At 33.9% G+C, this 15,612-nt stretch overlaps 1 protein-coding gene across 2 annotated transcripts; it reads left to right on the forward strand.

Annotated features, from left to right (window-relative positions):
- Positions 1 to 625: 625 nt before the first annotated feature.
- On the forward strand, positions 626 to 15,009 carry meigo (Solute carrier family 35 member B1 homolog meigo). Of its 2 annotated transcripts, XM_088234572.1 has the most exons (8): positions 626 to 809; positions 5,458 to 5,666; positions 7,256 to 7,378; positions 7,459 to 7,689; positions 8,890 to 8,951; positions 11,092 to 11,239; positions 13,047 to 13,182; positions 14,372 to 15,009. In XM_088234572.1, the coding sequence occupies exons 2-8, from the start codon at positions 5,478 to 5,480 to the stop codon at positions 14,488 to 14,490; spliced, it is 1,008 nt and encodes a 335-aa protein (XP_088090698.1). In that variant the 5' UTR covers positions 626 to 809; positions 5,458 to 5,477; the 3' UTR covers positions 14,491 to 15,009. The 2 variants fall into 2 exon arrangements, with proteins under 2 accessions (XP_088090698.1, XP_088090691.1); XM_088234565.1 differs by lacking the exon at positions 626 to 809 and having other exon boundaries at positions 5,446 to 5,666.
- The last annotated feature ends 603 nt before the right edge of the window (positions 15,010 to 15,612 follow it).

A 15,612-nucleotide genomic window follows, 5' to 3' on the forward strand; every position in this document is an offset into this window, starting at 1 on the left:
GATACATGTTATTTACTATATTTTTGGCTTACGTTATTAAGACCAAACACTTAGCTGCCATTTAATAAAAAAATGAGTTAATAATACGAAACATTAATTTAAAATGTTTTTTTACGATAAAATATTTCATATTCCCTGGACTGGCACTTGAATCGTAAAATTGATTCTCTTACCTTTATGTAACAAAAATGATCAAGATACGCTACGATTTGTGAACTAATATATCGGCCTAAGCACCATTAGAAACAAAAAGGGAATGATTAAGATCTACTGCGATAACGGAAAAAAAGAGGAATGAGACTAAAGGTAAATGAAAGGGAATGGGCAATGAAAATGAGCCCTGTATTGTAAAGCCATATTTTACCATAAATGAGTTGGCCAGTGCTTTAGAACATTCTTTTTTTCATTTTATTAACATGTTCTTTTTATGACATCATTGTATAAAAATGAATAAAGACTCTACTAAAAGTTCGTTCATTTTTTATTTCTTATGGTGCAAAAAGTATTCAAATAAAAAAAATGTGGTGGTCTCTTCTGGATTCTAATTTGTGTACTCGGCAATAGACAATAACTCACGATTCGGTCGCGAACATCGCTATAACAACTGACGTGTATGTTTAGTTCTACGTGTATGATCTCTGGTTTAGTTCATTCGGTTGGCGACGTTGGCGTTCGGTTGACACTTGACAGTTTTCAAACAGCTCGACAGTTTTTTAGTTTGGAAGTTTTACCAGTTTAAAATTAATAAGTTTTCACTTAAATTTATCAGTGAGATATATTAATTTCGTGCAAATAATTCCCAAAAAACTGTAAGTATGATTTGAAATATTGTTTCTCCGATAATCCTTAAAAATACCATATTCTACGAATGTATCCATTAAATAAAAAATATATCTCTTTCGTTGTCATCAATTATTTTTTGAATATGTTGGCTCTAACTTTTTTTTTTATCTTCTTGGCTTTTTAAACTTAAAGTTTTTGTTCATCATTTTTGTTAGAACCCATCCAGATTTTTATAAGATGTTTTATAAATGATGATTTTTAAATGTGATCCAGATTGTTATCATTAGTATTTTTTACGATTATTTCGCATTCATAAAAATATCTTATTTGTGATGTTTTGACTTTGTAAGGAATGTAGTAATAAGATAACGGACGCAGCAAGTTCCGGTGACGACTGTCATCAAGCTGATGCGATACGGTTGGCATGGTCATATACTGTGGATGCCGCCTCTGGGCCTCGATTATGACGGAAGATAAAATTTATCTACAAAGTTAAATTAAGTTTACTTTATGAAAAATAGAACATGCTTACAATTTTTTTAATTAACATGTTCAATTACCAGTTACTTACGAAGATACTGTGAATTTTCATACAAATATTCACACTTTCGTTCATAAATATCGATATTAGTTTATACCGATGAAGATAGCCATTCATAATCGCAGCCCTGGGAGCCTTAATCAGGCTTGCCTGCTTTACAAGGCATCAAGTTCTCAACATCCTGGACGTCCGCTGCTGACTGTTAGTTGGCAGTTCGTATCAGAACTACAGGATGCGAACCTGACTTGGGAGGATGTACAGGTGCTGGCAGCCAACAGAGATGCCTGGAGGGTCTTTGTGGACACCATATGCTCCAACTAGGGAGCGGAAATGGAATGTGATGATGTTTTGCCTATATTAAAAATATGTTTTGTATCCTAAATTATACCATATTTCAACTGATACTTTGATTGATTATGTATGTAATTATAGTTTTGATGAACATTTTGGTGATCTCAAATTGTCAATTTCACAATTGGAAGCAGGTCTGTTACTGGCAAAGGTATAAAATTAGTCATACGGCACATTTTTTAAATCTGCATATTCTCGCATATCTATAACCTAGATGAGGTAGACTATTTTTAATGGACAAATTTCCAACAAATCTTGACTTAACTGCATTAGATGATCTAAAGGGTTTTTCAATAAGGCGGGTAGATGTTATTGGGGTTCGAACCGTTAGTAGGGTCGCAGTGAGTCGCAGTGAGTCGCATCTTGCCGGAGGGTGTGATTCTATAAAATGCTGCAAACGCCCAGTTGCATTCCACCGGCAACACTACTGACTAGTCCAACTCGTTAGCGTCCACATCGCGAACCCCGGGCAATGGAATCACACTCATAACGGTGTGATCACAGAAGATAACGAGGGGATGAAAGTTGAGTTTCTGGCGCCTCCAAACCAGAACCAACCAGCTAAGGGAAGGTAACCCCGAAAGAAAAATCCACCAAAGAAGGCAACGGGAAACAACTCTGGTCATCTCTTCCCAGCAATCACTATGGCAAGTACATCCAAAAAGCAGTTGTCCTGGCTGCGGAGTAGCACAGGACCGAGATGCTTCGATATAGTGATCGCCAATGTCGGGGGACCTGAAAAGGCACCGCAAGAAGAAGAAGATGTTGAAATGAAATAAAACAAGTTGTGTGTGAGGTATTAACAAAATTCTTTTTTTATTTGAAAGGCCCATATGTGCCATTAAGTGTCAAATATGGCATCGTTTAAATGCCCGCCTCGGCTTCTTACAGAGGCACGGATCCGAGTGGTCCAATTTTCAATAACTCTTCCGTGTAGATCCGGCTGAACTTGAGCGATGGCCTGTGTTATGTTCACCTTTAGGGCATTGGTCAATTGTGGTTTATTTCCATAGACCTGTGACTTCAAGAAACCCCACGAGAAAAAGTCTAGCGGGGTCAAATCGCATGACCGTTCATGCAGAATGTCAATCGTGGCGTTTGCTGTGTGGCACGTAGTGTCGTCCTACTGGAACTACATGTCGTCTAGGTCCATATGGTTAAATTTGGGCCATAAGAAATTGGTTATAATCATTCTGTAGCGCTCGTCTCACCAATGTCCTTTTTTAAAAAAGTACGGACCAATGATGCTGCTGGCCCAAAATCCAACTCAAACGGTAACTTTTTGAGGATGCATTATCACATCGTGAACCTCGCGTGTATTGGTGTTGTCCCATATACGGCTATTTTGCTTGTTAACACAGCCATTTATCCAAAAATGCACCTCGTCCCTAAAAATATTTTTTTGTCAAAAATTGGGGTCGTCTTCCAAACGATTCAAAGCCCAGTCAGCGAACAAACGGCATTGTCTATGGTTATGAACTTTGAGCTCCTGGGTCAGTTGGATCTTGTACGGGTGTAGGCCTAAGTCCCGACGCAATATTTGCCAAGTTGAAGTCTGCGAAAGGCGGAGTTCTTGTGCACGGCGAGGAATCGACTACTTCGGGTTCTGCTGTACACTTTCACGGACAGCGGCGATGTTCTCGGCCGATCTTGCGTTCTTTGAACGTACGGGTGTTGGCTGATTGATTACCGAACCAGCCGTCTCAAATTTGGCCACCAAACGTTGAAGAGTTGACTGTGAAGGGCCACCATGTCTACCGTAAAATGGGCGCAATGCGCGCAACGTTTGCACTAACGAACACTCATTTTGATAATAAAATTTTATCATTTGAACGTGCTGTTCAATTGTGTTACTTGCCATGGTGATTTGGCATAAGTAACTAAATAATAAAAAAAATATTTGACAGATGTCATCAAAACAAAATGACCACCACGGGGCGTCAAAATCTACCCGCGCCAATTGAAAAACCTTTTATAAACATATATTTTTACCGATACGTAAATGTGTAACGGAGGAAACCGAAAATCTCAACCTAGAATACATTATATTTAAAGAAGTATTCAAGTTATTAGATGCAACATATACTGGCTATCAACGGGAAGCGAGAGTTAAAGAGAACTAACTTTTTATTTTAATTTAATTTTTTTAGATGCCAAATTTTATATTTAACTTTACTCTGTGTGTCAACAGAGACTATAAAAATAAAAATAACAGACATCTTGTCAATATGTGGGAATAATTGGGAATGTGGGAATCTAGGACAATATAAGGGGTGGGTTTTATATTTCAGGCTGATTAAAAATAGCTTTTTAATGAAGCACAATTTTTACTGATTAATTTAACGGCTTTTAAAAATTAGTTTGAAATATGATGTCGATAAGTGGCCGCCTCTTTTCGTAGCTAAAATGCAATCTCTTTGCAGCATATTTTTCCTAACATCTTTGCAGACTTCTGTTGTTATTTTGACAATTTATTTTCGGATGTTATTCTTAAACATAAGAATTGTCATTATTTGATGGTGTACACCTTTCTCAATAAGATCTCTTATGGTAAAAAATTGGGGGTGGTCAAATCAGAGGATCGTGGCGTCCAGTCGATATCACCACCTTTTGACATTATTCGGCCGAGAAACGTTTCTCCGAAAATTATCATCGTTGCATGAGCTGGTTGATACATGGTAGGTACGATCCAGTCAGAGCCACAAATACTAAATATTCTATTGATCGAATTCGAGTACAAAAACGATTTCCAACATGTCATGATTTGCACCGCCAAGGAGACTTATGTCCTCAGATGCGGTGTGCGGTATGTGGTGGGTAAGCTGCTGTATAAACGATGTATTGTCGAATTAATTATATATATTTTTTAATGTCATGATAGTTTTCCAACAGCCTAATTCCTGTGCACGTCATCGACGTGCCCGGACATTGGCAAACAATATCATCTAGTGTATGTTGGGTAGGTATATTGTTGTTCAGACTTTGCTTAATCTCTCAGTGAACAGTACGAAAATAATTTTATCGTTTGAACGTGCTGTTCAATTGTGTAACTTGCCATGGTGATTTGGCATAAGTAACTGAATAATTAAAAATTATTTGACAGATGCCATCAAAACAAAATGGTCAAAATCTACCCGCTCCAATTGAAAAACCCTTTATAAAAACAAGTTTTAGGTTTCAGAATGAACCAAAACTTGTTCCCCTTCATAAAAAGGAATTTAAATTAAAACTGAAATAATTAAGTAAATAATATAAACACCCAAATGCTGATTCAGGTGGATATAAATACCTAAATTCCTGCCTAGATATAAACAAATAATTTCAAACTTACAAATTACATCCTGTTAATTTTCATTGAATTATATTCTACCTGTTCTATAAATAAATTTCAAGAAACGTTTTTTACAAGAAATATTATTGTATATACAATGCTATCTATAATTTCAAACTTACAAATTACGTCCTGTTAATTTTCATTGAATTATATTCTACCTGTTTTATAAATAAATTAAAAAAAAACAGTTTTTACAAGAAATATCATTGTATATACAATGCTATTGCTATTAAAAGTAACCGTGTCCCAATGTTACGTGTCAATTTTGAATTTGACTCACACAATGAAAACTTAATTTGAATTTAACTTGTAATGTCGCACATTTTGTAGTTGAAAATCCTCTGTGTGTTCAGTTGGACATCTAATACCCGAATCAGTTGATCAAACATGAGCGTTTAAATAGTGTGGTCAAATCACATGTCCTCATGCGATTCTTATTACTTCTCAGCCATTAGTCCAGTAGACAAGATGCAGAATGATGTCAAGTTTCTCGTATATGCTTCTGGCATATTTTTCTGCTACTTCTGCTTTGGAATGTTGCAAGAGAAGATAACAAGGGGCAGATATGGAGATGGCGAAGGGGAACAGTACACATGCGCCCTGATGTTTGTTTTAGTACAATGTGTTTGCAATTATGTATTTGCGAAAGGAATGTTGGTAAGTTTTCTGTTTTTTGGAAATATGTAGACTAGTATACTAATGTTAATTATGTGCTAATCACCTTTATTTTCATTGATCTATTGTACTTTTCATATAAACTCAGCAGTGGCACACTCAAGGTTTTGGGAACCAAAGAATGACTGCAATTTTCTCTTTTTTAATTTTTCATATCCGCCCAATCCAATTTCCTAAATTAATATTAATACCCGTATGCAGAGACAAACCTTAAGGTGAGGAAAGTACATTCTATTGTCTTCACCTTCGGGTTATTCTCTGCATTTGATATTAGAATGTACTTTCCTCACCTTAAGTTTTGTCTCTGCATACGGGTATAAGGGTGTTATCTTCGAATCTATCAACTTGTAACTGCGTATGAGGTCACAACTCAGCTTCGTGGCTATCTATGTTATTACATAATATCAGAGAATCAAAACTCATACTTATGTAAAATCATCGTGGAAATATTTAATTATTTGTTTTCAATTTTAAGGATGTCTTTACTGGCCATATTTTAATTTTATGGTTTGTTTGTTCAATGAAGCATTAAAGACACATATTGGTACATAAAAATGTATTTGGAACTAAATTTGTTGCAACAGAGAGGGAAAACGCTTTTGTAGAAGGGAATATGCAAGTCTAGGCATATACAGGGCTCATGATCTGTCATTGGCTTTATACACTGTGTCATTCACCATTCTGCCTATGTTTAAACAGCCATATTTCCTTGACACTTCCATCAGTTGACTTTTTTGAAGTAAAAGTGCTGAAACTTTTTCATGTGGGTGAGATTCATTCAACTGAACCAATCTACTAGGCAATGCCTGAAAACAATTTTCCAATTTTTATACTTCTTATACCAGTTAGGGGATTCAACAATTGTTTGAGTATGTTCAAATGTTTGCAGACAGGCTGTATTTCCTCCCTAGGGAGTTTTCTTACTCTGTTGCAACAAATTTAGATTGAAATAACTCCCTAGGGAGAAAATCCAGCCTGTCTGCAAACATTTGGACATACTCAAAACATTGTTAAATGTATTTAGAAGCTCGCCTTTATCAACATTTTGTGAACACTATTAGGTTTTTTTTAAAATGGATGTATCTTGCTAGAAAGCAAGAAATTAGAACTAATATCAAATCCATACTCCTGTCCAGTACCATACACTAAATGATTTGATTGCTCATCAATGGAACAATTAACATTCAGTATTCCGTTTTTTTTCTTCTGATAAACTAATTATGTGCTTTATAATTTTTCATTTGAAGCACTAATTTTGTTGTTATTCATTATAATAATAATAATAATAATCAAACAATTTATTTTTAATAACTTTTTTTTCTTTTTCATTAGTTAGATATACTTTGATTAAGAAGCTTGTGTAGCTTTGCAACCGCTCGGTTGAAAACATTTTTACAGTTTTTTTTAAAACACATTTTATTAAAAAATAATGTTTTGTAATTTCTAATGGGCTTAAAATATGTACATAAATAAAATGTGTATTCTAAGTGCAAGTAGGAATCGTCTATATTGTTTCCTTTACTTATATTTACCTTTATGTATCCTTCATAATAGTAGTTTTTTATTTGCAGGCAGCGAAACCTCAAGACGTGGACAATACTAAAACAATGTACTATTTCAGTTCCGCCTTGACTTATTTACTGGCAATGGTTTGCTCCAATATGGCTCTGCAGTGGGTGAACTACCCGACACAGGTGTTTATACTCAAAATACTGAGCATTAAAATGTTCCTCACACACCATTACATTGAGTGATAATATTTTTATCATTATAGGTTGTTGGAAAGTCGGCTAAACCGATTCCAGTAATGCTTCTCGGAGTTTTGATCGGTCGCAAGAACTACCCGATGAAGCGATACCTCTTTGTTTTCTTGATAGTAGCCGGCGTGATCGCCTTTATGTATAAGGAACAAACCAAACCAGGAACTGAAGTCACCAGCACTGGAATCGGGGAATTGCTCCTTTTGCTCTCGTTGACTATGGATGGCCTAACTGGAGCTGTTCAGGTTGACTTTATAATTATCTCTATTTTGATTGTTATTTTTCAATTGTGAATTACTCTATATGTGCGGTACATGGTGGTAGCATGGATTCTATACTGCTCAGTTGTACAATTCTAAATCCAAACAAACGCCTGTCTGAATTTTTAGGTACTTGACGTAAGGTAGAAAAATTTCATAATTTATTTAAAGACTTTTACAACAAATTTTGTTTTGACAATGTTAAATGAGCACTATTATTATACATGTTACCCACCAATATGTTGTTTTCTTCCTAATATTTTTACAGAAAAAACTTCTAGGTTTTGAAATTGTTCAGATACATTGTTTTGTGTATTTGAAGTGAATTTCATTTACGTCTTATGTACTGTTGCGAGCGATTTTCAATGTCTCCATGTTTCTTTTCATTATCATCTTTACCCTGGTCACAATTTAAGTGCTGTTAACATTTTTCATGTAATTTCAGCAAAGTTATGCAGTTGCTTTAAGATAGTTAAACATAAGTAAATGTAACTTATTTTGCCATCTTATCAATTTTATTTAGTAAAATCCAATGTAATTTTTTACAATCAACTATGAATATAGAAGTCGGTCATTTCTTTTTTAAAAACTTTATATTCAATCAGGTTACAAGTAACTGTGTAACATAAAACAAATTTTGAATTCATTGGTTGCGTGATTTACATTATGTTTTAAATTTTAACAAAAGAGTGTGTGTATTAGGTGTCAAAAGTCAAGAAATAAGCATAGGAGAACTGAACAGCATTAAAACTTTTTGACTTTGTGTCTTCATAACATAATGGTCCTTCGTTTAAAAAATAATAAAATTAAATCAAACAAAAAGAGTTCTACTGTATACTAAAAAAAGCAGGTGCTGAAAAATGTTTTTTTCAATATACAAATGTATTAATATAATTATTTTTCCAAATGTGCATCTGCCTAATGCAATCGTGAATTTGGTAAATATTGTCAATGTAATCTTCGATTCGGAGAGTAATTATACTAAAAATAAAATGCCACTCTTAACCGAAACCACGCACCTGATTTTTGCGATGTCTTTTATATACTTTTTGCATATAATATATTTTACTCAATGGAAATTATTTGCAATAACATTTTGCACACATGTGTTTGTTTGATATGATTTCTTGCATTTTTTCCCCTATGTAATGTTGACCAAAACATGACCATTTTATTTTATTATAGGACCGAATGCGTGCTGAGTCCTCACCATCAGCCCAGCAAATGATGATAAGCACAAACTATTGGTAATTTTTCACATACTTTGTTCTAACATATTTTATATAGGATAATAAAAAATGAATGTTTGATACAGAGTCAGAAAAATCAGACTATGTGCTTATTTTATTGAAAGGAGCTATAAACATATTTTCTTTTAAATCGTTTCTTAAACACACAAGTGAGATAAATTTTATAAATGGAAATCCAACAGGCATTTATCAAATTATAAGATGCATATTATAAATACAATTGGTAGCATAAATGATAGTCATATAAATATAATAAATAATGAGCTAATGGTACACAACTTGTAATATTATTGATATAAAAATATAATTTATGTTATTAAAAATAAGAAAATAAATCTGCACTTGAATATCTGTCACATGATTACACATTATTTTATATATAAGGAATTTAGTTGACCATTCAGTGTACTCTTATTATGTACCTACATACAGTATGATGCATAACATGTGTATAGGCTCCGGATTGGCGGCATTCGACTAAAACTAATATTAGAATGATCCAGGTTCTACAGTTCTCTATAGTTAAGAGAATTGTACCAGCAGAGATTTACGAACAAATAAGTAATAATGATCTCTACAAAACAATCAAAACTCTGCCTGTTCGAGGATTACTGTGGCTTTGCATCATTTTAGAACAATTTAATAATAATACATTCAAGTTTCCTCTCAAACATAACCATAATACACGCTTCACATATAATGATGGTTTTGTAGTACCAAAAGTATGTAATGAGTATGGTAATAGAACTCTCAAATATTTAGTACTTAGCATTTTTTATTTATTGCCACAAGAGCATTGTAACAAGAGCAAAATAAGAGAGTGGCTACTTGATCAAAAGTTTATATTTGAATAGTAGCTTATGTGTAAATATGAGTATTTTAATTTTTCATATATTTTCTTGTATTTAAAAATATTTATTATTATTTAAATATACATGGATATTCTGATCTTTCCGGCTGTTAATTTATATCTGTTATTCATTGTTTTTATAAATGTAGATAATATTATATAAGTTAGTAAAAATATAATCTCTACCAACAAGCTACAGAAAGTGGCATGGTGGGATTTTAGTCTTATTAAAAATATAACAATTGAAATCAAAGAAATTAAAAAAATGTAAAATTATATTATTTAAATAAAAAAATTCAAGGCGCAATATCATAAATTGAATTTGTTTGATAAATTTAATTTTTAAGTGAAGTTAAATACATTATTAATACCGATATGAATATGTTAAGCTTAGAGTATACCCAATCTGCGTAATCTATAAGTGTGAAAGCACTACAATATACCTACACACTATAATATCTGTACCTTAAAGCTGAAAGGCTGGAAGTCACATTTTTTGCATAATTGAGTTATGAATGTAATTTTGTTCATATATTTAGATTTTATCTAGATACTAAAACATTGGAGTCCTCCGGTATACCACCACTGAAATAGCTTGTTCTAAAACACCAGTAGTACAGTAATAATACTCGGGCTTTCAACAAAATTCAACGCTTCTCTGGTATTGAAAAGCAGTGGATATTGAATAAATTCCACAATTTTTATAACAAACCTACCTCTGACACAGCGAGGGGTTTTGCACAAGATTAAGTCTTATTGTCATAATCAACCATACTTAACCATTATATCATTTCTTTTTTCGTTAATTTCATTATTTTACTTTTCACATACTGTTTACTTTCAATTACTGTTTTATCGCTATTAATATCATGTCATTGAATTTATATTTACCTCTTATTTTCATAAATTATTGATGTTTCAATTAATGGCATGTAATTTAATGTTTTTGCTTAAAGAAAGTTTTATAAATACATTGTTAGAACAAAAAAACATTAAAGTCCCATAGTTATTTGATAGTCCATATTTTGAATGTTTTTTTTTCTTAAATATTCTTATCAAAAGCCTATAAATCTAAAAAAACAGCAATAAATTGTGTTTTTACTTGGAGAGATACATTTGAAATAGTTTTACAACTTTAGTTTTACAAACCGCTCTCCTGATCAGTTTACCAAATGTGACTTCCAGCATTTCAGCTTTAAGGTTCAGATATGTTCTTACACTTACGTTTGTTTACCCCTACTATAGAATAATTTTTACTAATTCAATTGATTATTGTTTTTTTTTCAGGTCAATACTTATCCTGGGAACCGCGGTGGTTTTGAGTGGAGAGATTGCCACATTTGTGGCCTTTGTGTCTCGTCACCCTGTTATTATTTGGCACCTGATGACACTGGCAGTAGCTGGGGCTCTCGGTCAGCTTTTCATTTTCCTAGCGGTAAGTTTGAAAATTTGCGTTCGCATCATACGTCTCATCTATATATTTTGATATCTGATCTGTTAAAAGAATTTAATTGCTTTTAAAACATTTATACATTATGCAAATGATTTATTATTGTTAGTGAATAACCATACAGATCTTTATGTATAAATTATTTGCGAAAATTCACACAGAATGTGGAATCGGGCTGGATTACTATTATGTACATCAGCGGTGTTACGGACGTCGTATAGACTCAGCAGCCCTTCCTGGGGCGTCTTGAATAACTAGTGTAGAAACCTCGATATATGTAAACATGAAATGTCCCCAATAAAGACTTTAATTTGTTACCTTCGGGGGTGGCTTTCGATATACCGAGGCCTATAGAATTAGGATGTTATAGAAAATTATAAATATATTGCATTGCCTGGTTGTTTTAAATTAATAATATTTTCTCTGTACATGTTTCTTACCGAGCGGTCTGCACCCGAGTGCGGGCGGGTGGCGGGGGGAGGTAGCCTTATACGTGGCGAGAGAGAGAGATAGACAGAGCGGGCGAAAGCGCACTATCTCTCTCGCGACAGGATTGGTCGGCCTACCCCCGCCTGCCATTGGCCGGCCGCGTGGATTTGTTATGTATAAAACGACGCAGCGCAAAAAATAAATCAGTGTCAACCTTTTACTCGTGTTTGAATCATCTCCCGCTCTACTCTCCGCCGATACCGACTACGCTACAAGACCTTCGCCTGCCCTTGGATTCGACTTCTGGACTTCTCACCTTACAGATCCCGACTGCGGCGCTCTCTTGGAATTAAAAGTCCTTTTCAGGACTACTAGTCAAATCGGCTTTTCGCTGCAGTGAACCAGTGCCAGTGCTTCGCCCTTCGGTTCCCGCTGCCAGTGAAATTAAGTGTGTACTTCGTTCTTCGGTTTCCGCTACCTTACAAACAGCGGAAGGGACGACCTATTGAAGAGTGGTGGACCCGCTAACTCGTCGGTAGCGCGTCAGCTACAAGCGCTCTCCAACCTGGGATGTGCGGACTATTGCTAGGGGAGGTGCCAAAAAAAATCATTAGAATTATCGTGAGATAGCTCACTAAAACAAATGTTTCAAAATAAAACCTTAATTCATTTTTAATTTAATTTTGGATGAAGCTTGGCGGAGAGTATGAATCTTTGTATTGCAAAGAAATGCAGGTACTTCTACCGTTTGTAGCGTCTTATTCATGCGAAACGGGCTATTCGGCACTGGCTGCAGTGAAAATTAAATATCGAGGCAGTAGTAGTCGAAAAGAAGATAGGAGAGGCACTCTCCACATTGCTCCCAAGATTTGATAAACTTTGTGGCAATAAACAACAACAATCCTCGCATTAAATTTTTAGATTATGTACCATCCTACAGAATAAATATACATGTACTCGCATCCGGCGGCCTCCGTGGTGTAGTGGTCAAGACGCTTGACTCACGCACGGAAGGTTCCGGGTTCGATTCCCGGTGAGAACACAAAAAAATAAAATGTGATTTTTCTCAAGCCTGGGTGCTCTGTGATGTAATTCACCACTGTAATTAGGCCTCCTGGCCTGTTGTGGTGCAAAAAAATAAAATAATGTAATGTTATAGCATAACCTTGTCTTTATTCTGTTGATTGTTATTTACAGTTTTTTTGGATGTAATAAAGTTTTTATTATTTAAAATGTGTCTATATTATCATAACTATTAAAAAAATTAAAGATAAGGAGGCGCGGATTTTTTATTTCTGGGGAGGCTGGAAACCGCTGATGTATATAATGAGATTTTCACCCACTTATGACTTTTCCATTACAGGTATCCCAATTTGGACCTTTGGCTTGCTCTGTAGTTACTACAACCAGAAAATTCTTCACAGTGCTGGCTTCTGTCATCATTTTTGGAAATGTGTTGCTACCTCGTCAGTGGATCGGCGCTGTCTTAGTGTTCACAGGTAAATTTCATCTAGCATAATAATTGTGTTACTATCGTTATTATCATTGGCTCTACAGCCTATTGTGCGCCTTGCTACCTCCGTCATCTGTCGCCGTCTCCCTCTATCCTGGCATGTACTCCTCCAGTCCCCGATGCCGATAGCATCCACATCCCGCTGCACTCCATTTAGCCATCATAGTTTGGGTTTACCGACGCTACGTCTACCTCGGGGCTTTGTGTGAAGTATCTCATTAGGTACTCTCTCTTCACTCATTCTTTCTACAGGCCCTGCCCATCGTAACTTCCCTATTTTAATAAATTGCATTATATTGGGCTCATAGTAGATATTGTAGACTTCTTCATTTTACTGATTCTCCAAACTCGGTTTTCCTGCCCAGCTCCGAATATCTTAGTAGTTTCCTTGTATGTTTTATAGTGTACATAATTACATGAAAAAAATACCAAAATATGTGTCACTTGTTCTTTCTTTGTGGAAACGACGCCATCGTAGTTTTGTATAAGAAGTTATTGACGGAGTTGAAGTTGTTGTACTGAAGAAAGATTTTGACTGTCTACTGAACCTAACCTAATGATGGTTGTCATTCATTGCCTATTCATCTTAACCGACATTTTGCAGACGTAATAAACATTATATTACATAGTATTATTACGATAATTTTTTTTTATTACTAGAATTATAAAGTATCCATTTTGTGACGTTATTGCCTATTTTTCTGATTGGTAGCTATCAAAATATGTGTAAAATGTTATTATATTTTGGCTGTTAAACATCCATAATTTGAATGTTTCTGTTTTGTTGAAGCACTGATTCAGAAATAACATAAGCATCTGTAAATATACCAATGATTTTGACACGAAATTGTCTTACATGGATGTTTAATAAATTTGAGTATGTTTATGAAATGTAAATATTTCATTGAAATATCACTCCTTAGTTTTTATACCTGTGTATCTTATAATATACAGTATTAGTTGATAAAATTAACTTAAAACATATGAAACTCTATATATGTATATCTAGAGAGTAACATTTGGTTTTAGTAGCAGTGTGAGAAAGTAAGCAAAGTCGTTGCAGATTATTATTGCAAATTGAAATATTTGTCTTTCTGCATGCTCGAATTTTGTGCAAAACATTGATTGAAATCGATCGTATCTTCCTCTATAGAATGTTTAATATATTGTTCCAGGGTTATTCCTCGATATGTTCTACGGGAAGTCAAATCCTTCCGTTCCCGGTACCAAGAGTCCATCTGCTGTTCCCAAGAGTGCTGGTACCAAGAGTGCATTGAAATCGCAACAATATTAGCCTTATGTAAAAACAAAGATTAAATGGGTAGTGTATCCCATCCCAGCTGAACTAGACGATGTCCGAAGCTCAATATAATGTTTATATGTAAATGGTCTTTATAAAATGCCAAAGTATGACAAGAGTCGTTGATATTGTTCAATTGAAGCTGTGTATTATTTTCTCAATTTAAGATTATTTATGTATTGTTAAATAATAAATTAAACACATTTTTTTAAATGTTGTATTTTACAAAGTTTATACCTATACATAAGTAAAAATGTAATCACTATTTTTTTGTAAAATTGCATAATATTAGTTAACAAATTCATTTAAAAATAGGTTTTTGCCTAAACCTGTAATAATATAAGTTTTATATGATAATATTTGATGAATTTACTATATCATTCTGTAGTTAAAACAATCATAATTTACTAATGCAAAAATAAAGATATAAATGATTGAAGTCAGGTTAAAATGAACTCTTTCTCAATGATACTGTATTACATGTATTGGTAATTTAATAAAGACTTTTAATCTACTTCTCTGTGTGACCTAAAGTAATTACTGTTAAATTTGTTAGAAATAAGATAAATTGATTTATAATGCTTGTTTATATGTTCAATGTTTTAAAATTAATAATAAAAAAAAAATAAAAAATTTGCTTGTGTATTTTTTTACTTTTAATTTAATAGCACTTTTTTGATTAAAATTTACAAAGACTATAAGACAGTTGAATATATTTTTTCATTTAAGTAAAACTTATATGAATGGCGTTTGCGTAGTCAAATGTTATTGTAGTAGTATTAATATTATTGGTCATTTCTGTCCTAAGAAAGATAGTAATTCCGTCATGTAAGGAATGTTTGGAAGGTTCAGTATGATAGATAGAAAGGAATGATTTCTCTCCGTTAATTTTCTTATGTTGTGTTTTTACTGAATTCAGTCAAATACAGAATTCATAAAAATAAAAACAAACGCTATTGAAAAGGGAATATGGAAGTCTAGGCATTTACAGGGCTTATGACCTGTCATTGGCTGGTTTAAGTGGCCACTGGTTCAGCCAGATGAATCTCACCCACATGATAAAGGTTTCAGCTCTTACATCACAAAAGTCAACAAATGAGGTTGAGGAAATGTAAA

The sequence above is a fragment of the Micrasema longulum genome, unplaced genomic scaffold (assembly GCF_059751315.1).
Source record: "Micrasema longulum isolate JH-2025_06_02 unplaced genomic scaffold, ASM5975131v1 h1tg000087l, whole genome shotgun sequence".
Lineage (NCBI taxonomy): Eukaryota > Metazoa > Arthropoda > Insecta > Trichoptera > Brachycentridae > Micrasema > Micrasema longulum.